Raw genomic sequence first — 23,053 nt, forward strand, 5'->3', positions numbered from 1 at the left:
TGTTGCCAAGTAAAATTCAAATTATTATTAATATATTTGCAACATTTAAAGTTTTCTAATACAATTGTGAGTAAAATTACGACTCTTAATAAAATTGCCAACATTTTTAAGCTTTTCTTGTAAAATTGCGACTGTTATTTCTGTTTCTGTAATATTACAATATTTTTTTTATAAAATTATTACTTTTTTATGTTAAATTGTTACTTAATAATGCAAAATGGTGACATTTCTCATATCATTTTCACAATATTGCCAATTTTTCTGTTGTGGTAAAATAGTGACTTTTTTTTTAGTAAAATTATGACTTTTGTCATAATTTTGCCATGTAAAATTCAGATTATTGTTAATATATGGCCAACATTTAAACGTTGTCTTATACAGTTTTGACTTTTGTCGAGTAAAATTACGACACTTTTCATAAAACTGACAACATTTTTAAGATTTTCTTGTAAAATTGCGACTGTTATTTCTGTTTCTGCAATATTACAATATTTTCCTGTGAAAATATAAAATATAATTATGACTTTTGTCATAATTTTCCAAGTAAAATTCAGGTTATTATTAATATGTTGACAACATTTAAAAGTTTTGTAATACAATTTTGACTTTTGTTGAGTAAAATTACGACTCTCTTAATAAAATTGCCAACATTTTTAAGCTTTTCCCGTAAAATTGCGACTGTTATTTCTGTTTCTGCAATATTACAATATTTTTTTTTGTGAAATTATTACTTTTTTATGTTAAATTGTTACTTTCTAATGCAAAATGGTGACATTTGTCATATTATTTTCACAATATTGCCAATTTTTTGTTGTGGTAAAATTGTGACTTTTGTCTTAATTTTGCCAAGTAAAATTCCGATTATTGTTAATATATGGCCAAAATTTTAACGTTGTCTTACACAGTTTTGACTTTTGTCGAGTAAAATTACGACACTTTTCATAAAACTGACAACATTTTTAATATTTTCTTGTAAAATTGCGACTGTTATTTCTGTTTCTGCAATATTACAATATTTTCCTTTAAAAATATAACTTGTTTGTTAAATTATGACTTTTTAATGCAAAATGGTGACATTTGTCATAAAATTTTCAGAATATTGCCAATTTTTTGTTGTGGTAAAATAGTGACTTTTTTTTTTTTAGTAAAATTATGACTTTTTTCATAATTTTCCCAAGTAAAATTCAGGTTATTATTAATATATTGACAACATTTAAAAGTTTTCTAATACAATTTTGACTTTTGTTGAGTAAAATTACGACTCTCTTAATAAAATTGCCAACATTTTTAAGCTTTTCTTGTAAAATTGCGACTGTTATTTCTGTTTCTGCAATATTACAATCTTTTTTTGTAAAATTATTACTTTTTTATGTTAAATTGTTACTTTTTAATGCAAAATGGTGACATTTCTCATATCATTTTCACAATATTGCCAATTTTTTTGTTGTGGTAAAATAGTGACTTTTTTTTAGTAAAATTATGACTTTTGTCATAATTTTGCCAAGTAAAATTCCGATTATTGTTAATATATGGCCAACATTTAAACGTTGTCTTATACAGTTTTGACTTTTGTCGAGTAACATTACGACACTTTTCATAAAACTGACAACATTTTTAAGATTTTCTAGTAAAATTTCGACTGTTATTCCTGTTTCTGCAATATTACAATATTTTCCTTTAAAAATATGACTTGTTTGTTAAATTATGACTTTTTAATGCAAAATGGTGACATTTGTCATAAAATTTTCACAATATTGCCAATTTTTTGTTGTGGTAAAATAGTGACTTTTTTTTTTTTTAGTAAAATTATGACTTTTGTCATAATTTTTCCAAGTAAAATTCAGGTTATTATTAATATGTTGACAACATTTAAAAGTTTTGTAATACAATTTTGACTTTTGTTGAGTAAAATTACGACTCTCTTAATAAAATTGCCAACATTTTTAAGCTTTTCTTGTAAAATTGCGACTGTTATTTCTGTTTCTGCAATATTACAATCTTTTTTTGTAAAATTATTACTTTTTTATGTTAAATTGTTACTTTTTAATGCAAAATGGTGACATTTCTCATATAATTTTCACAATATTGCCAATTTTTTTGTTGTGGTAAAATAGTGACTTTTTTTTTAGTAAAATGATGACTTTTGTCATAATTTTGCCAAGTAAAATTCCGATTATTGTTAATATATGGCCAACATTTAAACGTTGTCTTATACAGTTTTGACTTTTGTCGAGTAACATTACGACACTTTTCATAAAACTGACAAAATTTTTAAGATTTTCTAGTAAAATTTCGACTGTTATTTCCGTTTCTGCAATATTACAATATTTTCCTTTAAAAATATAACTTGTTTGTTAAATTATGACTTTTTAATGCAAAATGGTGACATTTGTCATAAAATTTTCACAATATTGTCAATTTTTTGTTATGGTAAAATAGTGACTTTTTTTTTTTTTAGTAAAATTATGACTTTTGTCATAATTTTTCCAAGTAAAATTCAGGTTATTATTAATATATCGACAACATTTAAAAGTGTTCTAATACAATTTTGACTTTTGTTGAATAAAATTACGACTCTCTTATTAAAATTGCCAACATTTTTAAGCTTTTCTTGTAAAATTGCGACTGTTATTTCTGTTTCTGCAATATTACAATTTTTTTTGTAAAATTATTACTTTTTTATGATAAATTGTTACTTTTCAATGCAAAATGGTGACATTTGTCATATAATTTTCACAATATTGCCAATTTTTTTGTAGTGGTAAAAATTTTTTTTAGTAAAATTATGACTTTTGTAATAATTTTGCCAAGTAAAATTCCGATTGTGAATTTGCCAAGTAAAATCCCGATAATTGTTAATATATGGCCAACATTTAAACGTTGTCTAATACAGTTTTGACTTTTGTCGAGTAAAATTATGACACTTTTCATAAAACATTTTTAAGATTTTCTTGTAAAATTGCGACTGTTATTTCTGTTTCTGTAATATTACAATATTTTCCTTTAAAAATATAACTTGTTTGTTGAATTATGACTTTTTAATGCAAAATGGTGACATTTGTCATTTAATTTTCATTATATTGCCAATGTTTTTGTTGTGGTAAAGTAGTGACTTTTTTTGCAGTAAATGTATGGCTTTTGTCATAATTTTGCCAAGTAAAATTCATTTTTATTGTTAATGCAATGCCAACATTTAAACGTTTTTGTCACGGTGTGTTGTGGACGAACCCCAAGATGCAGAGCAGGTGGCAGGCATTGAGTAAGAAAACATAATTTAATTTAAACACTAAAACAAGAACAAACAAAAGGGTACTAACAAAAGGCGCGCACAAGGCGGAGAACAAACATGGCTATGAACAAAAACACTTACTGTGACACGAAGGAACTATGGCATGAGCAGAGTGAACAGAAGTAGACACAGCTACAACGATAATTAATAATGAGATTGACAGGTAGTGATGACATCGACACGACAATAATCCAGCACTGACTGGACGACAAAGCAGGTTTAAATAAGAGCGGGCTGATTGACACCAGGTGTGGCCAGGTGCCAATCAGCCGCAGATTAGGGGAAACAGCGCTCAGGGAGAAAAGCAGGAAATTACCATAATAAAAGCGCTGACAGGAAACAAAGACATACACAGAGGGGAAACTAAAACAAAACCAAACTGTCAGGGACAAGCCTTACAGTTTTCTTATGCAGTTTTGACTGACTCTTTTCATAACATTGCCAACATTTTAAGCATTTCTTATAAAATTGTGACTGTTAATGAGTAAAATATCCAACTTGTATCATAATATTGCACAATTGTTCAGTTTTTCTTGCAAAATTTTGACATGCATTTAGTAAAATTATGACTTTTATATTTTTGCACTGTATGTATATATTATTAATGTTGTAAATACACATCTTTATATATCTAGAAAGGGTTGTCCTAAAGAGGTAGGCATTAATCGGAGGTCTCAAGAAGGTATGAAATACAACAATGTGTGTGTGTGTGTGTGTGTGTGTGTGTGTGTGTGTGTGTGTGTGTGTGTGTGTGTGTGTGCGTGTGTGTGTGCAGGTGGGGAACCTCTACTCAAAGTATCCGTGTGAAGACAGTTGTCACAAGATCTGTGTGCACTGCATTTTAATGTGTATCTAAAGGCATTTGTATGCAGGAGAAAACTAGGAACTAGTGCCTTCCTCGTCCAGTGTGTGTGTGTGTGTGTGTGTGTGTGTGTGTGTGTGTGTGTGTAAGTGAAGGTAGGTCATGCAACACAGTTCATGTCATCCTCTAGCGGCCTGGCTAAATTGACTGCAGACTGTCTCGCCGACCAATTTTACAGACTGATTCTGCCGACTTCAAGATAGCCATGCAGACTTACTCACATACATCAGAAAATAAAGTTGCTTTCGAGGTGAGCCGAGCTGCTTTTGGGAAGCTTTAACAGCAAGAAAAGAGCGGTCAGGGATTTTCAACCTTCACGGTCCTATAGAGAAGGCAACACTGTGCATTTGTATCAACACTTGAAAAATGCATGGTCAGTCTGTTGGTAACATGCGATTGATATGGACCCAAGTCTGGGTGGATCTTGCCTGAGAGGAAGGCAGGCGGTAAATTATTTTGCAATGCTGTTTGCCGAAAATGATGGAAAGCGCCACTCTTCAAAGCAACTGACACTGTGGTCTAAGTTGGAATTGCCACAAAACACATTTGAAGATATTCAACACTCTACAACCATCTGGTGGCTGAAGTGGACAGTACTCCGATTCGTAATGTTTCATGTGTCGGGTAAAGCGGGACGAAGGATGCCATACGAATCTTCTTTCCACAATATATTGGATACAGATGTGCGATGGAATCATTAGATTCTGTTGTACCAATTGTATTTGTTGTCTATGTATTTTCAAATACAGTAATATATATATATATATATATATATATATATATATATATATATATACTGTGTATAAATATATATATATATAAATGTATATATATAGTGTGTATATATATATATATATATATATATATATATATATATATATATGTATTGTTTGGTCCGGCTGGCCGAGGAAGTTTTTTCAAGTAGACTTTGGGTAAACACACCATTTATGTCGGCATAGCTTGGCTCCAAGTTCCATGTTCACACCGTGACCAAGTCATGTCGACATCATTCTCTCGGATTCTGCCAACATTTCACACTCTTTGTACGCGCTCGGATTCTGCCAACATTTCCCACTCTTTGTGCTCGCGTCTATACCCAGCAGTTCATCCTCTGTATCTTCAGCTTCAAAAATATCTTAATTTTTTCCAAAAATAGTTGTCGTTGTTGTCTGTTGCCAAGTCTGCCACAGATAAGGAAATGCTGCCCCGTTATTAATTGAAGTAAAGTCTGAATGTCATTGAAACAGTTAGCTCCATCTTTTGACACTTCTTCCACTCTCGTCCTTGCACGCTACACCGCTACAACAAAAATGACGGGGAGAAGACACTGCCGAAGGTGAGTCACGTAAATAAGACCGCCCACAAAACGGCACATCCTGAAGCGACTGTCATAAAGCGGCTTGAAGATGATCCGTAAAACATAATTCATGCAACATTTTGACCAAAGAACCACAACTACATGTTATGTAGACCACAAGGAAGTGTTTTCAATTTAGAAAAAATTACTCCTGTAATATACCCTATAATCCAGTGCGCCTTATATATGAAAAAAAATGAAAATGGACCATTCATGGGCACTGCACATTATAATCCGGTGCGTCCTTTGGTCCGGAAAATACAGCAACAATCGATTTTTTTTTTTTAATCAGTCCTTTATGTAATCCAACCGTTACAAAATGATATTGCTGAATGAACAAAATGTCTAATATTTTCACTTTTGACAGCTCATAAACAGAACGTTGGGACGCCTCCTTTCTCACAGCCATTTTTGCGCAACTGCCAGTATGCCCGCACATTTCAGGCGTGCTAAACAAAAGACGCGAAACAGCTCCCACCGAACAGTTTTATTCTTGATTAATCACAAAGACAGAGCTGAATAATTTATTTGCATTTTCTCCTCCCAGTGATGAGGTTGTTCTGATTATCAGTATATTACGACTGGAACGACCTACCTCTGAGTGTTAGACAAGCCTCCTCTCTTCCTGTTTTTTAATCTCTCTTAAAAACATACTTTTATTCCTTGGCTTTTAACACTGAGTGATATCCATCCTGCAATGGCGCCCCATTACACACCTGCTGTGAACCTGTTTTTATGTTTTATTTATTTATTTTTTTATCATGTTCTGTTTGTGTTGCGTTGTATGCTCGGTTCTCGTTGTCAAGGTTATTTGGTGACGAACCCAAAGATGCAGAGATGGTGGCAGGCATGGAATGTAAAAACATGATTTAATTAAATACTAAGACAAAAACAAAGGGTACAAACAAAAAAAGAACGCACGTGGGGGGATATAACAAACTAAGGGCTATGAACACACAAATCGGAAGCAGGGAACAAAAAACAGTAAGCTACAAACATCTACCAAATATAGCTTACCGCTAAGACCAGTAGGAATGACAAGTACAAAATGACATTGACACGACAAGAGCAACATGTGGCAAACGACAAGTCCGAATGACAATACAATGATCCAGCAACTGACACAAGACAAAGGAGGTACACATAGGAGCCGGCTGATTGGCAACAGGTGTGGCCAGATGCCAATCAGCCGCAGCTGAAGGGGAAAGCAGCACTCAGGGAACAAGACAGGAAGCTGACAAAATAAGAGCACTAGACAGGAACTAAGGACATGAAATACTAAACACACTGAGGAGGGACACAGCACACAGGGAACAAGACAGGAAGCTGACAAATTAAGAGCACTTGACAGGAACTAAAAGACAGGAAATACTAAACATAGGAAACAGACAAATGCAGAGGACAAAACTAAAACATAGACAAACTGTCAGGGGCGAGCCTGCCATTCGTATTATCTTTTAACCTGCCCATTGTACAGCACTGTGGTAAATTTTAAATGTGCTTTATAAATAAAGTTGATTTGATTTGATTATTATACTGCATATTTATAAAGACAGTCATGGTATATACAAAACCCGAAACCAGTGAAGTTGGCAACGTTGTGTAATTCGTAAATAAAAACAGAATACAGTGATTTGCAAATCCTTTTCAACTTTTTTTTCAATTTAATAGACTGTAAAGACAAGATATTTAATCATGGCAGTAGCAAAGTTCATTTCAAATAGGGACGGATTCAGAAACATTAGCATCTGGAACAGTTATCCAATGTATGCATCATCCAAAGTTAATTTACAACACCTGTCCCAGATTCTGTTCATAACTTTTATGGACAGAATTTCTAGGCGCAGTCAAGGCGTCGAGGGGTTCCGGTTTGGTGACCGCAGGATTAGGTCTCTGCTTTTTGCAGATGATGTGGTCCTGATGGCTTCATCTGACCGGGATCTTCAGCTCTCACTGGATCGGTTTGCAGCCGAGTGTGAAGCGACCGGAATGAGAATCAGCACCTCCAAGTCCGAGTCCATGGCTCTCTCCCGGAAAAGGGTGGAATGCCATCTCCGGGTTGGGGAGGAGACCCTGCCCCAAGTGGAGGAGTTCAAGTACCTAGGAGTCTTGTTCACGAGTGGGGGAAGAGTGGATCGGGAGATCGACAGGCGGATCGGTGCGGCGTCTTCAGTAATGCGGACGTTGTACCGATCCGTTGTGGTGAAGAAGGAGCTGAGCCGGAAGGCAAAGCTCTCAATTTACCGGTCGATCTATGTTCCCATCCTCACCTATGGTCATGAGCTTTGGGTCATGACCGAAAGGATAAGATCACGGGTACAAGCGGCCCAAATGAGTTTCCTCCGCCGTGTGGCGGGTCTCTCCCTTAGAGATAGGGTGAGAAGCTCTGCCATCCGGGAGGAACTCAAAGTAAAGCCGCTGCTCCTCCACATCGAGAGGAGCCAGATGAGGTGGTTCGGGCATCTGGTCAGGATGCCACCCGAACGCCTCCCTAGGGAGGTGTTTAGGGCACGTCCAACCGGTAGGAGGCCACGGGGAAGACCAAGGACACGTTGGGAAGACTATGTCTCCCGGCTGGCCTGGGAACGCCTCGGGATCCCCCGGGAAGAGCTAGACGAAGTGGCTGGGGAGAGGGAAGTCTGGGTTTCCCTGCTTAGGCTGTTGCCCCCGCGACCCGACCTCGGATAAGCGGAAGAAGATGGATGGATGGATGGATGTCCCCAACAACAAAAACAACAACAACAACAACAGATCCAACACCATTAAAATAGGAAATTTCCTCTTAACCTGGGGGATGTTCCAAATAAGCGTTCGATGAGCATTCGTTAAACCCTTTGATGAGCATTCGTGGGTTTCACGGTGCCTCTGCCTCACAATACGAAGGTCCTGCAGTCCTGGGTTCAAATCCAGGCTCGGAATCTTTCTGTGTGGCGTTTGCATGTTCTCCCCGTGAATGCGTGGGTTCCTTCCGGGTACTCCGGCTTCCTCCCACTTCCAAAGACATGCACCTGGGGATAGGTTGATTGGCAACACTAAATTGGCCCTAGTGTGTGAATGTGAGTGTGAATGTTGTCTGTCTATCTGTGTTGGCCCTGCGATGAGGTGGCGACTTGTCCAGGGTGTACCCCGCCTTCCGCCCGATTGTAGCTGAGAGAGGCGCCAGTGCCCCCCGCGACCCCGAAAGGGAATAAGCGGTAGAAAATGGATGGATGGAAATGGATGAGCATTCGTCAACTTTTTTTGTGAAGTGAAGTGAATTATATTTATATAGCGCTTTTCTCTAGTGACTCAAAGCGCTTTACATAGTGAAACCCAATATCTGAGTTACATTTAAACCAGTGTGGCTGGCACTGGGAGCAGGTGGGTAAAGTGTCTTGCCCAAGGACACAGCGGCAGTGACTAGAATGGCGGAAGCGGGAATCGAACCTGCAACCCTCAAGTTGCTGGCACGGCCACTCTACCAACCGAGCTACGCCGCGTTTTTAAACATGCTCCAGGCGTCAAATTCCAAATGAGCGAATATTTGCAGTCTATTCAATTGAAAATAGCTCGTAAAGGATTTGCAAATCATTGCATTCTGTTTTCTGCGATGAGGTGGCGGCTTGTCCATGGTGTACTTCGCCTTCCGCCCGATTGTAGCTGAGATAGGCACCAGCGCCCCCCCCCCGTGAGCCCAAAGGGAATAAGCGGTAGAAAATGGATGGATGGATGGATGCATTCTGTTTTTATTTACCATTTAGAAAACGTGCCAACTTTACTGGCTTTGTAGATTTTGCTTCCTATTTTACTCCGAAAAATGATATTCATCGTGCGGCCCTAATACTTCCGTCACTTTGAGAGTATCACAGTGACAAACCACTTCACCTCTGAAGATACACGTTCCCTTCAATGTTTTGAGTCCTACACCTGGTGTTGCCGTGACGGTTGTAAGCCGTGCTTTCTGACAGCAACCAAAGGAGCGGCACAGCAGGCAACACGTGGGAAGTAAAATCCACATTTGCTCGTGTCAGTTGTGAAATATGTCAAGGACCTAAGGATCACTTTACAAAACCAGTCCAAAAACTGGTTCCTGACATATCAGATAATACTGCATCTGGTCGTTAATCCATTTCATGTCCCATGGTAGTGAACAAATACCCATTTAGCCCACATAATTCAATGTACTTTTCCCATTGATCCACCCAGTGACTCTGTTCTATTCAAATGAGGATCCTTTACCTGGAATTAGGAATATATGGTATACTGGTATTAGTATAGGACTGCGATACTAATGAATCATTTTTGGTACGATGTGGTCCTGATGGCTTCATCAGACCGGGATCTTCAGCTCTCGCTGGATCGGTTCACAGCCGAGTGTGAAGCGACCGGAATGAGAATCAGCACCTCCAGGTCCGAGTCCATGGTTCTCGCCCGGAAAAGGGTGGAATGCCATCTCCGGGTTGGGGAGGAGACCCTACCCCAAGTGGAGGAGTTCAAGTACCTAGGAGTCTTGTTCACGAGTGAGGGAAGAGTGGATCGTGAGATCGACAGGCGGATCGGTGCGGCGTCTTCAGTAATGCGGACGTTGTACCGATCCGTTGTGGTGAAGAAGGAGCTGAGCCGGAAGGCAAAGCTCTCAATTTACCGGTCGATCTACGTTCCCATCCTCACCTATGGTCATGAGCTTTGGGTCATGACCGAAAGGATAAGATCACGGGTACAAGCGGCCGAAATGAGTTTCCTCCACTAATCTATCCCACCCTATCTCCCTTAGAGATAGGGTGAGAAGCTCTGCCATCCGGGAGGAACTCAAAGTAAAGCCGCTGCTCCTTCACATCGAGAGGAGCCAGATGAGGTGGTTCGGGCATCTGATCAGGATGCCACCCGAACGCCTCCCTAAGGAGGTGTTTAGGGCACGTCCAACCGGTAGGAGGCCACGGGGAAGACCCAGGACACGTTGGGAAGACTATGTCTCCCGGCTGGCCTGGGAACGCCTCGGGATCCCCCGGGAAGAGCTAGACGAAGTGGCTGGGGAAAGGGAAGTCTGGGTTTCCCTGCTTAGGCTGTTCCCCCCGCGACCCGACGTCGGATAAGCGGAAGAAGATGGATGGATGGATGGATGGATGTCTCTGAAACGTACCCAACCCACGTTGAAGTCCCGTCATGACATTGCTGGTTTTACAAGCAGACGAGCATGTTCGGCGGCACACAGTCACGGAGTACTTACAAGCAGACACGGTGTGGAGACAGAAAAGGGAGAACGGATGCATTTTGGCTTAAAAACTATTGATAAAGTATAACACCAAAACACCATCAGGAAGAGATGCTTTAAAGGCCTACTGAAAACCACTACTGCCGACCACGCAGTCTGATAGTTTATATATCAATGATGAAATATTAACATTGCAACACATGCCAATACGGCCGCTTTAGTTTACTAAATTACAATTTGAAATATCCCAAGGGGTTGGTTTCTTGTTGAAAACGTCACGTGTTTGTGACGTCTCAGGTTGGAGGGGACATAATATGTCCCGTCCAAAGGCAAAACCCAGTAACTCAATTCAGGTCCAAACTGAGCTAATAATAATTTTGGAGTTCTTAGGTGATATGCTTTACATTAGTGTATGCGATATTGTAATTTGTTCCGTAAGTAAGCTGTTGAGCGCATGGCAGTACCTAGCAACTACCACACAACCGCGTAGATACAACAGAAAAACCTAGTATCTCAAGGGACCAATCGGAGCTTCTTTGTCAGTCGCCTTATTGTCTTTAATGAGACATTTGCACGAATGGGGGCCGACGGTCAACTTGATGATGTGATATTATGGCACGAGGGGATATATTTGGAAGATTGGCCCAGGACGTTGCAAGCACCTTCATTAAATGTATTGTTCTTGATTCTTCCCCTTGCATACTCTTTTGGGCAGATAACTGTGGGAGGTCAAAATAAAAACTGGACGCTGTACACGGCTCTTGCCCAATGTGCAAACGCAGAACGGGGCCCCACCCGAGATTGTGATAAAATATCTGGAGAAAGGGCACACGTTCATGAGAGCAGATTCAACCCATGGCTTATTCGGCAAGAAAATGAAAGCTCAAGAAAACATCTATAGTTTGATGACCTTGTAGATCTTTGTAAGACAGCATCGAGATAGATTGGTTTTCCTTTGTTTTCTCGAAATCAGCTAGAAGTGAGTTACTAGGTTTTGCCTTTGGACGGGAGATATTAGCCCAGCACCACACACGCTAAAATGTGTCTCTTTTCCTCGCATAATTCCACAGTAATTTGGACATCTGTGTTGCTGAATCTTTTGCAATTTGTTCAACTAATAATGGAGACTATAAAGCGGTGGATTGCAGCTGCCTTCAGCACCAAAACACAGCCTGTGTTTCTTTGTTTGTTGTGAAGCTTTAACACAGTGCGGTCAAGCGAACATGTTTCTCTACGTCAACCAGCAAGTTTTTGGATGGGAAAATTGTGATATTAAGTTGGCTCTTACCGGAGACTTCAGCGGATTATGCGACTTCCTCCTGCAGCTCAAAAAGGCGGCTGTGATCTTGGCTCCTGCATTGGCTTCTCTGAGAGACACTGGCGTTCACCGGAAGCCATCCGACTTTCAGGTATGACTTTACAATCTCACTAAAACACTATTAAAACAATTAGCAGATAAGAGATATTCCAGAATTATCCTAGTAAATGTGTCTAATTACATCTGAAACAGTCCCACTGCTGCCGCCTGAAGCCTTTTTGATTGATTGATTGATACTTTTATTAGTAGATTGCACAGTTCAGTACATATTCCGTAGAATTGACCACGAAATGGTAACACCCGAATAAGTTTTTCAACTTGTTTAAGTCGGGGTCCACGTTAATCAATTGATGGTAAGCCGTTGCTTGTTTTTTTTTGTGCTTCACTCTAACTTTCCTTATCCACAAATCTTTCATCCTCGCTCAAATTAATTGGGAAATTGTCGCTCTCTCTGTCCGAATAGCTCTTGCTGCTGGAGGCTATGATTATAAACAATGTGAGGATGTGAGGAGCCCTACAACATGTGACGTCACGCGCACATCGTCTGCTACTTGCGGTAAAGGCAAGGCTTTTTTATTAGCGACCAAAAGTCGCGAACTTTATCGTCGATGTTCTCTACTAAATCCTTTCAGCAAAAATATGGCAATATCGCGAAATGATCAAATATGACACATAGAATGGACCTGCTATCCCCGTTTAAATAAGAAAATGTCATTTCAGTAAGCTTTTAAGACATGGCTAGTTTGCTAGTGGCTAAAGTCCATCCGCCGTCGGCAGTGTTTTAGCCACTTCTAAATCACTAATCCTGGTCTCCATGGCGACAAATAAAGTAAGTTTCTTACAAGTATCAAACCTGCAGGACGAGGAATAGCTAAACATGTTTCACTCACCGGCATCAAAATTCAAACAAACGCCATGGGTGGATCTGCACCTGAAATTCCACTCAAATGATATCAAGTACAGGCGTGTATCTAGTCGATACAGCGATGATTTTTATGATCTTTATTCTTCTTAAAATGTATATTGTGTTTAGAAACTCAGGAAATATGTCCTTGGACACATGACGACTTTGAATATGACCAATGTATGATCCTGTAACGACTTGGTATCAGATTGATACCCAATTTTGTGGTATCATCCAACACTAATGTAAAGTATCAAACAACAGATGAAAGAGTGATTATTACATTTTAACAGAAGTGTAGATAGAACATGTTAAAAGAGAAAGAAAGCAGATATTAACAGTAAATAAACCATTAGATTAATAATTAATTTTCTACCATTTGTCCTTAATAATTTTGACAAAATAATAGAATGATAAATGAGACAATATGTTACTGCTTGTCAAACATGGGCTTGGACTAGGGTTGTTTCTTCGTAGCAGAGGATGATTTGCACGAGCCAGGCGAGAATGTAAGTACATGATGATTTATTACTAAACAAACAGACTACGAATAAAAGGCAAAAAAAGGGCGCGCAGGGGGGCGGAAAACAAACTTGGCCAATGAAAAAATAAAGACTAGCATAATGCTGCAAACTACAAACGTGAAACAAAAACACTTGCACTGTGGCATGAAAAAACAAAACTTGCACTGAGGCATAAATACAAAACTTACGTGGCGTGGTCAAAAAAGTAGGTACATGGAGATGTGGGTAAAGTGGGAAGTTGCCAGACTGACTATCAGGTGACTGTGGCTTAAATACTAGCAGTGATAATTATCCAGCAGGTGTGAGAACTGAGGAACCGGGGCGTGACTTGGAGACAAGGTGGAAACTTATGAGTAACTATGGAAACAAAAACAAACCAGGAAGTGCAAAACAGAACCGAGTGTCCAAAAAACAAAACGTAACATGACCAAAACAAAACATAATCCATAGTATGCATATGTCAGCAGACTAATTAGGAGCCTTTGTTTATCAATCAATCAATCAATCAATGTTTACTTATATAGCCCTAAATCACTAGTGTCTCAAAGGGCTGCACAAACCACTACGACATCCTCGGTAGGCCCACATAAGGGCAAGGAAAACTCACACCCAGTGGGACGTCGGCGACAATGATGACTATGAGAACCTTGGAGAGGTGGAAAGCAATGGATGTCGAGTGGGTCTAACATGATACTGTGAAAGTTCCATCCATAATGGATCCAACACAGTCGCGAGAGTCCAGTCCAAAGCGGATCCAACACAGCAGCGAGAGTCCCGTTCACAGCGGAGCCAGCAGGAAACCATCCCAAGCGGAGGCGGATCAGCAGCGCAGAGATGTCCCCAGCCGTTTACTTACTTACCCTAAGATTTGTTTGTTAAAAGAAAGCCAATAATGCAATTTTTTTGTGATTCCATTTATTTACAAAAGTACCAAAGTAATTTTAGTACCGGTACCAAAATATTGGTATCGTTACAGCACCACATTTCCATTATGTACTGTTCATTTCCAGCAAAAAGGAGGGATCACACGTACAAAAGGTACGCACACAGCTTGATTGTAAACACCACGTACATAAATCGCTGTCATAAATCCGGTCCTCGTTGTTTCAGTCTCACAATTATTCAAACCATAACGATCCCCGTTTACGGTGACATCAGCTAACCTTTTAAAGTCATTACTCTCAAATAGTACTGGATATTCTTAATTTAGCCCTCGACCATCCATCAAACGGAAAGGAAAAAAAAAAAAAGATTTACACGTGAGCTGGTAAATTCCTATTAGAACCGCACATTTGAACGCATCGCAGTGCCGGATAAATGAAAATGAGCCATCAGCCGGTCCGACACATTTTTCATCCAAAGTAATGCAACATGCAAATTTCCTTACAGTGTTTGCATGCTTGCATGGGTTATGGAATTCTATAGGAAGATTGCCATGAATGCAACATGTGCTCGGAATGACGTCCACTGAAGAACAATAGCCGCTCGCTAATCCAATTAGAGCTGATAAAAATGACTCGGTCAAAGGAAAAAAAAAGGAAAAAGAAAAAATGCTTTCAGGCTGAGCGAGAACGCCTAATGGAAATAGATAGTATTTAGTTTGGTAAACACAGGGGGTAAATGCATTTAGGAAGTCAAGCAAAAAAAAAAAAAGCAATATAACTTAATGTCCTTTGAGAAATGATCTAGTTGCTTTTATGTGCTTTTTTTTATACTCTGTTTGTGTCTGCTAGTGTGTGTGTGTCTGTTATTGTGTGTGTGTGTGTGTCTTACCCACGGTTAGCTGACCGGTGAGTTGTCCCTCGCCATTCCTCGCATTGATAGTCACATTTCTATCAGACTGCATGATCAATGGACTGTCCTGTAAACAAAGAGATCGGGGGGGGGGTAGTTTAGAACAAATTGCAATTACAGAAGGGACGGTGTGGCTCGGTTGGTAAAGCAGCCGGTTCCGGGTTCGATCCCTGCTCCCACAGTGCCACCCACACTGGTTTAAATGTACCTTAAATAGGTAAATCAGGGGTGTCAAAAGTACGGGCCGAGGGGAGTTTGCTCAGCATAAAAATGAACCTGAAATTTTTGAATGAAAGAAGAAGCTGTTCTGAAAGTGTCCACTGGATGTCGCAATAGCAATCCTTTGTATCTTTGTAGATGATGCTACATATGTACCGTATTTTTCGGACTATAAGTCGCAGTTTTTTTATAGTTTGGCCAGGGGTGCGACTTATGTGTGAAATTATGACCACATTACGGTAAAATATAATAATAATAATAGTAATAATAACGGATTAGATTTATATCGCGCTTTTCTATTGTTAAATACTCAAAGCGCTCACAGAGAAGTTGGAACCCATCATTCGTTCACACCTGGTGGTGGTAAGCTAGATCTGTGGCTGCCAGTTTGCGCCTACGGCCCCTCCGACCACCACCGATTATTCATTCATCATTCATTCACCAGTGTGAGCGGCACCGGGGGCAAAGGGTGAAGTGTCCTGCCCAAGGACACAACGGCAGCGATTTTGATGTCAATAGGTGGGAAGCAAACCTGCAAACCTCAGGTTTCTGGCACGGCCGCTCTACCCACTACGCCATGCCGCTCCTAAATTTCAAATAATATTATTTAGCTCATTCACGTAAGAGACTAGACGTATAAGATTTCATCGGATTTAACAATTAGGAGTGATATACCCTAACATTTTTCTGTTAAAATAAAGCTAAAAATGCATTTTTTTGTGGTCCCCTTTATTTAGAAAAGTACCAAATAGTACCAAAATAATTTTAGTTCTGGTCAGGTTCAAACACAGATGCCCCTCGGTCATTAAACAGCACAAAGAAAAAAATGCCAGGAGCTTGCGTCAGGTCCTGCTTCCTCTCCGCTTTGTAGATCTCGGGTCAAGACAAGATCTTCCAGTGGATTACAGTAGATCAAAGAAACCGACACTGTCCTGTCGCTTCCCATCATACACAGTGGTGATTTACAAGCCTTTTGCTTGGTAAGATCAAAGGGAGCTTTTGTCCTCTGGCCGGGAACTTCTGGTAACACAAAGTTTTGTGATAACTTACCGTATTTTTCCGACTATAAGTCACAGTTTTCTTTCATAGTTTGGCCGGGGGTGCGACTTATACTCGGGAGCGACTTATGTGTGAAATTATTACCACATTACCGTAAAATATCGAATAATATTATTTAGCTCATTCACGTAAGAGACTAGACGTATAAGATTTCATCGTATTTAGCAATCAGGAGTGATAAACCTTACATTTTTTCTGTTAAAATAAAACTAATAATGCAATTTTTTGTGGTCCCCTTTATTCAGAAAAGTACCAAAAAGTACCAAATTAATTTTAGTACCTGTGTCAAAAATATTGTCATTGTTACAACACTTGTCAGGTTCAAACACAGATGACATCTATTAAACAGACAAGAAGCAAGGAATTAAACAGAGACATGATTCAATGTAGCTCATTGAAGAGACACGTCTGGGCTGTACTCTTCGTACAGTCTTCCACCACGCTTCAAACAAAGGTTGCACACACTCCTCTTTTTTTTTAACTTTCCCTGATTACATGGCAACAGCTGTTTCTAAGGGGGGAGGGGGGTCGTAAACTGCCGTTGCCCCTCGGTCATTAAACGGCACAAAGAAAAAAATGCTTCCTCTCCGCTTTGTAGATCTAGGGTCAAGACACGATATTCCTGTGGATTACAGTAGATCAAAGAAACTGACACCTTCCTGTCGCTTCCCATCATACACAGTGGTGATTTACAAGCCTTTTGCTTGGTAAAATCAAAGGGAGCTTTTGTCATCTGGCCGGGAACTCCTGGAAACACAAAGTTTTGTGATAACTTGCCGTATTGTTCGGACTATAAGTGGCAGTTTTTTCATAGTTTGGCTGAGGGTGCGACTTATACTCAGGAGTGACCTATGTGTGAAATTATGAACACATTACCGGGAAATATCAAATAATATTATTTAGCTCATTCAAGTAAGAGACTAGACATATACAATTTAATGGGATTTAGCCATTAGGAGTGACAGATTGTTTGGTAAACATATAGCATGTTCTATATGTTATAGTTATTTGAATGACTCTTACCATAATATGTTAGGTTAACATACCAGGTACGTTCTTTGTTGTTTTTTTTATGTGTCATATAAGGTACACTTATTCAGCCTGTTGTTCACTATTCTTTATTTATTTTAAACCGCCTTTGAAATGTCTATTCTTGGTGTTGGGTTTTATCAAATAAATTTCCCCCAAAAATGTAACTTAAACTCCAGTGCGACTTATATATGTTTTTTTTCCGTCTTTATTATGCATTTTCAGCAGGTGCGACTTATACTCCGGAGCGACTTATACTCCGAAGAATACGGTACAAATTAAACCACATGATGTTAGTGCATCAGTTGACGAAAATGATCAAACTACATAAATACCATAGTGTAATTTGGTGTTGATATCATTTTTGTTTCTAGATAGATTGAAAATGAACACCAATAAGTTCAGTGGGGAACATTATCACATAATTTATTCAGAAAATATAAAAAAACGACAAATAAAGACAGAATACTATTAACCGCAACATGTAAGTGTAGAAAAAAACCCAACAATATTATGATTTGTACATTATTTTTAAACAAATAAAACAATCCGTCTTTATTTTTAAGTTATCGTGTCGTGATTTTACCGGATCGGCCCACTTGGGAGTAGATTTTTTTCTCCATGTGGCCCCCCTTCTAAAATGAGTTTGTATGTTTGAGTTATGTACAAAATAAACCACATGATGTTAGTATGTCAGTTGAAAAAAATGATCAAACTACATAAATAACATCCTGTAATATGAGTTTAATATAATTTGTTGTATCTTGATGGATCGAAAATTAACAGGAATGAATTGACTGATGAACATTATCACATAATTTATTCAGAAAATATAAAAAAACACAAATAAAGACAGAATACTATTAACCGCAACATGTAAGTGTAGAAAAAAACCCAACAATATTATGATTTGTACATTTTCAGAATGTGTTCGTTCTATTTTTAAACAAAGAAAGCAATCCGTCTTTATTTTTCAGTTATCGTGCCGTGATTTTACCGGATCGGCCCACTTGGGAGTAGATTTTTTTCTCCATGTGGCCCCCATTCTAAAATGAGTTTGTATGTTTGAGTTATGAACAAAATAAAACACATGATGTTAGTATGTCAGTTGAAAAAAATTATCAAACTACATAAATAACATCCTGTAATATGAGTTTAATATAATTTGTTGTATCTTGATGGATCGAAAATTAACAGCAATGAATTGACTGATGAACATTATCACATAATTTATTCATAAAATATAAATAACAACAAATAAAGTATATTTACTATTAATTGCAACAATTAAAAAAACAACAACATTATGATTTGTACAATTTCAGAATGTGCTTGATCTATTTTTAAACAAAAAAAACAATCCGAAGTTGTCTTTATTTTTAAGTTATCGTGCCGTGATTTTACCAGTGCGGCCCACTTGGGAGTAGATTTTTTTCTCCATGTGGCCCCCGATCAAATATGACTTTTGACCCCCCAGATGTAGATAATGGTTTCACTATGTAAAGCGGAGAAGAGTGCTATATAAAAATAATTCACTTCCCTTTACAATAAAAAACGAAAGATAAGTAGGACTTGTCATTGTCTTTACCCCTCCAAAGTCAATCAATCGATCAATGTTTATTCATATAGCCCTAAATCACAAGTGGCTCAAAGGGCTGCACAAGCTAAAACAACATCCTCAGCTCAGATCCCACATCAGGGCAAGGAAAAACTCAACCCAATGGGACAATGAGAAACCTTGGAGGGGACCGCAGATGTAGGGATCCCAATGCAATGGACTATTTTTTTTTTTCCTTCTTTGTCATGAAAAAGGGACGGTTTTGTCATGAAAAAGGGACGTTTTTGTGGTTGGTGCACTAATTATAAGTGTACATTGTGTTTTTTATGTTGATTTAATAAAAATAAAAAATATATTTATATATATATATTTTTTTGTTTTTTATAAAAAATTATTCTGCGGCCCAGTACCAATCAGTGCCGCGGCGGTTGGGGACCACTGCCTGCAAAAATAAAAAAGGTTGAAAAGCGCTATACAAGTACAGCCCATGTACCATTTACCATTTATGCTCCTACCTGCAAGTCCTGTCCAGAGTGATCCGTTTGCAACCCGGGGGAACAAACCCCGCAGCAAATTGCCACCACCCCCACACACCCCCTCGTTACACCTATGCCTCGCGATGAGGAGAAAAAGTGCTGTAATTTCATGTTTGCCTTCACTTTGTATCAGTGTGAAAAATATTCCTCCACAGTCCCAAAAGCAAAAGTTTTTTTCCTCACTTTTTTGTATTTTTTTTTTCTCCGTTTTCACGTCATATCTCCTTTCCTATCTCTTTTTATTTTTGGAAATTTTGCTGCTCCCTTTTTTCCTTTTTGTTTAGCCAGCATTAACTGAATAGCTCACAGGTGACCCAATTTCTCTCTAGGTTTCCCCAAATGAACGCCGTGCTGCATTCCAAATGAGTTGTGCAAAAAAAAAAAAAAAAATTGCACAGTTGCAAACAGAACACTTCCTCCTCCATCCACCTAATCCTTCCTTTTAATATATATCTTTTTCCCCTTTCTCTCTCGCCCTCACTTTCTTCCTTACTATATGTACGCGAGGCGGTTTCGGGACCAGACATATGCATGCGGAGAAAACAACGACACACCTGGCTATGCAAGCTTACACATGATGTAATTACACAGGGAGACTAATCATTGGATCTAATTAAGGTTATTTGCAGACAGTGCAGCGTTACACAGCTCGTTGCAAACAAACACAAACACAACAGCCAGCCGGGGTGGACGACAAAAATGGTACAATGTGCATTGTGCTTCTCATGTGCTCCTCAAAGCATGCACACTGGATTAATTACTTTCAACAGGGCGTATGATGGGCGTCACTATAATATCTTTCCACTCTGTTTAAAGTCTATGACTGCTTTGTGCGGCTTGACAGATGTAAAGCTCCCAACATCATCCAGCTCAATGGGCAGCGGCCCCCTCATCCCATTCACTTAGAGCGCTGCTCGGTCGGGTAGAAGTGCGGCTGTATATTAACAATCTTATTTATCAAGCATATGCAAATGAATGGAAATTGCGACTGTATATAATGCATATTAAACAGAAGCTAATTCATGCGTGCGCAGCAGCTGGTTGACGCCAAACATCATAAAGTGTCGAAGGATAACTTCACCACAACAGGCTTTATTGCCTCCTTATTGGGACATGATGCACCTGCAATTAATGCTTATTAGTTCCTGATCAATTAGGGACATGTAACTATTCATTTCTACAAATTAGTAAAGGGGTGGTCATTAACCTTTTGTAGTAGTCATACCGTTATTGCATTTCTACTGTGTATCCTGTCCAGGATAACACATAAATAAATAAATGAATAAATGGGTTGTACTTGTATAGCGCTTTTCTACCTTCAAGGTACTCAAAACGCTTTGACACTACTTCCACATTTACCCATTCACACACACATTCACACACTGATGGAGGGAGCTGCCATGCAAGGCGCCAACCAGCACCCATCAGGAGCAAGGGTGAAGTGTCTTGCTCAGGACACAACGGACGTGACGAGGTTGGTTCTAGGTGGGATTTGAACCAGTGACCCTCGGGTTGCGCTCGGCCACTCTCCCACTGCGCCACGCCGAGATAGATTAGATTAGATTAGATAGTACTTTATTTATTCCGTCAGGAGAGTTCCTTCAGGAAAATTACAATTTTCAGCACAATCCCATTCAAGATCAGACAAACATTACAGGGAGACAGAACAGGATCACTGACGGGTCTGCCGGCTTCCAGCGCCCCTTACAAAAAAGATGACATACAGGTAAACAAGGGGGGAGGGGCGTGGGGGGGGGGGGGAGAAAACGAAAAATAGAAGATTATAATAAAATAAAATAAAAATAAAAAAGGGCAAGGACTGGCTGACAGGCCCGGAAACAACCATTCAACTAACTGTCAAGACCTGGACTTTGGTGTGATTTGTTTTCCCGTGGTGCAAAGCGACTGGATCGGACATGGCGTGAAGGTAAAAACATGATTTTAATCTTAAAGGGGAACATTATCGCCAAACCTATGCAAGCGTCAATATATACCTTGATGTTGCAGAAAAAAGACCATGCATTTTTTTTAACCGATTTCCGAACTCTAAATGGGTGAATTTTGGCAAATTAAATGCTTTTCTGTTTATCGGTCTTTTAGCGATGACGTCAGAACGTGACGTCACCGAGGTAACACACCCGCCATTTTTAATTTCACATTACAAACACCGGGTCTCAGCTCTGTTATTTTCCGTTTTTTCGACTATTTTTTGGAACCTTGGAGACATCATGCCTCGTCGGTGTGTTGTCAGAGGGTGTAACAACACTAACAGGGAGGGATTCAAGTTGCACCACTGGCAAGAAATCTGCCGCCAGACCCCCATTGAATGTACCAGAGTGTCTTCACATTTCACCGGCGATGCTAAGACAGACATGGCACAGAGATGTATGGATAACCTGCAGATGCATTTGCAACGATTAAGTCAACGAAATCACAAAGGTGAGTTTTGTTGATGTTTTTGACTTATGTGCTAATCAGACATATTTGGTCACGGCATGACTGCCAGCTAAAAGATGCTAACATGCTACGCTAATCGATGCTAACATACTATTTACGCTAGCTGTATGTACATTTGAAACTAGATACCCACATTTAATGCGAAACAAACACTTACCAATCGACGGATTTAAGTTGCTCCAGTGTCACAAGATGCGAAAGTCCTGATCGTTTGGTCCGCACATTTTACCGGCGATGCTAATAAGGCAGCCATGCTATGGGCCACTTCATTAGGTACACCCATGCTATGGCCGAATAGCGTCAATAGCTATTCGCTCAATAGCTTCAATTTCTTCTTCAATTTCGTTTGTGCTTACTCCCTCCATACTCCGACCATCTGTTGCAATACATGCGTAATCTGTTGAATCGCTTAAACCGCTGAAATCCGAGTCTGAATCCGAGCTAATATCGCTATATCTTGCTGTGGTAACCGCCATGTTGTTTGTATTGGCAGCCCTGTATGACGTCACAGGGAAATGGACGGTCGCATCGCAAATAGCGAAAATCAAGAACTTTAAAGCTTTTTTTAGGGATATTCCGGGAGGTGTAAAATTTTGAAAAAAACTTCGAAAAATAAAACAAGCCACTAGGAACAGATTTTTATTGTTTTTAACCCTTTTGAAATTGTGATAATGTTCCCCTTTAACCTTTTGTATTATTCATACAGTTATTGCATGTCTACTGTGTATCCTGTCCAGGATAACACATGAGATAGGGCAAGGACTGGCTGACAGGCCCAGAAACAGCCATTCAACTAACTGTCAAGACCTGGACTTTGGTGTGATTTGTTTTCCCGTGGTGCAAAGCGACTGGATCGGACATGGCGTGAAGGTAAAAACATGATTTTAATCTTAAAGGCCTACTGAAATGAGATTTTCTTATTTAAGCGGGGATAGCAGGTCCATTCTATTTGTCAT

The 23,053-nt window shown here is 39.2% G+C and overlaps 1 protein-coding gene across 2 annotated transcripts in view; it reads right to left on the bottom strand.

Moving 5' to 3' along the window:
• The window catches only part of LOC133538684 (zeta-sarcoglycan-like), a 449,291-nt gene that overhangs the window by 178,187 nt on the left and 248,051 nt on the right, over nt 1-23,053 (bottom strand). For both annotated transcript variants that reach the window (XM_061880386.1, XM_061880385.1), the window contains exon 3: nt 15,219-15,306. In XM_061880386.1, the coding sequence (XP_061736370.1) occupies nt 15,219-15,306 (88 nt within the window). The remainder of the gene's footprint in view (nt 1-15,218; nt 15,307-23,053) is intronic.

This window comes from Nerophis ophidion, linkage group LG20 (genome assembly GCF_033978795.1).
Source record: "Nerophis ophidion isolate RoL-2023_Sa linkage group LG20, RoL_Noph_v1.0, whole genome shotgun sequence".
Taxonomy (NCBI): Eukaryota; Metazoa; Chordata; class Actinopteri; order Syngnathiformes; family Syngnathidae; genus Nerophis; species Nerophis ophidion.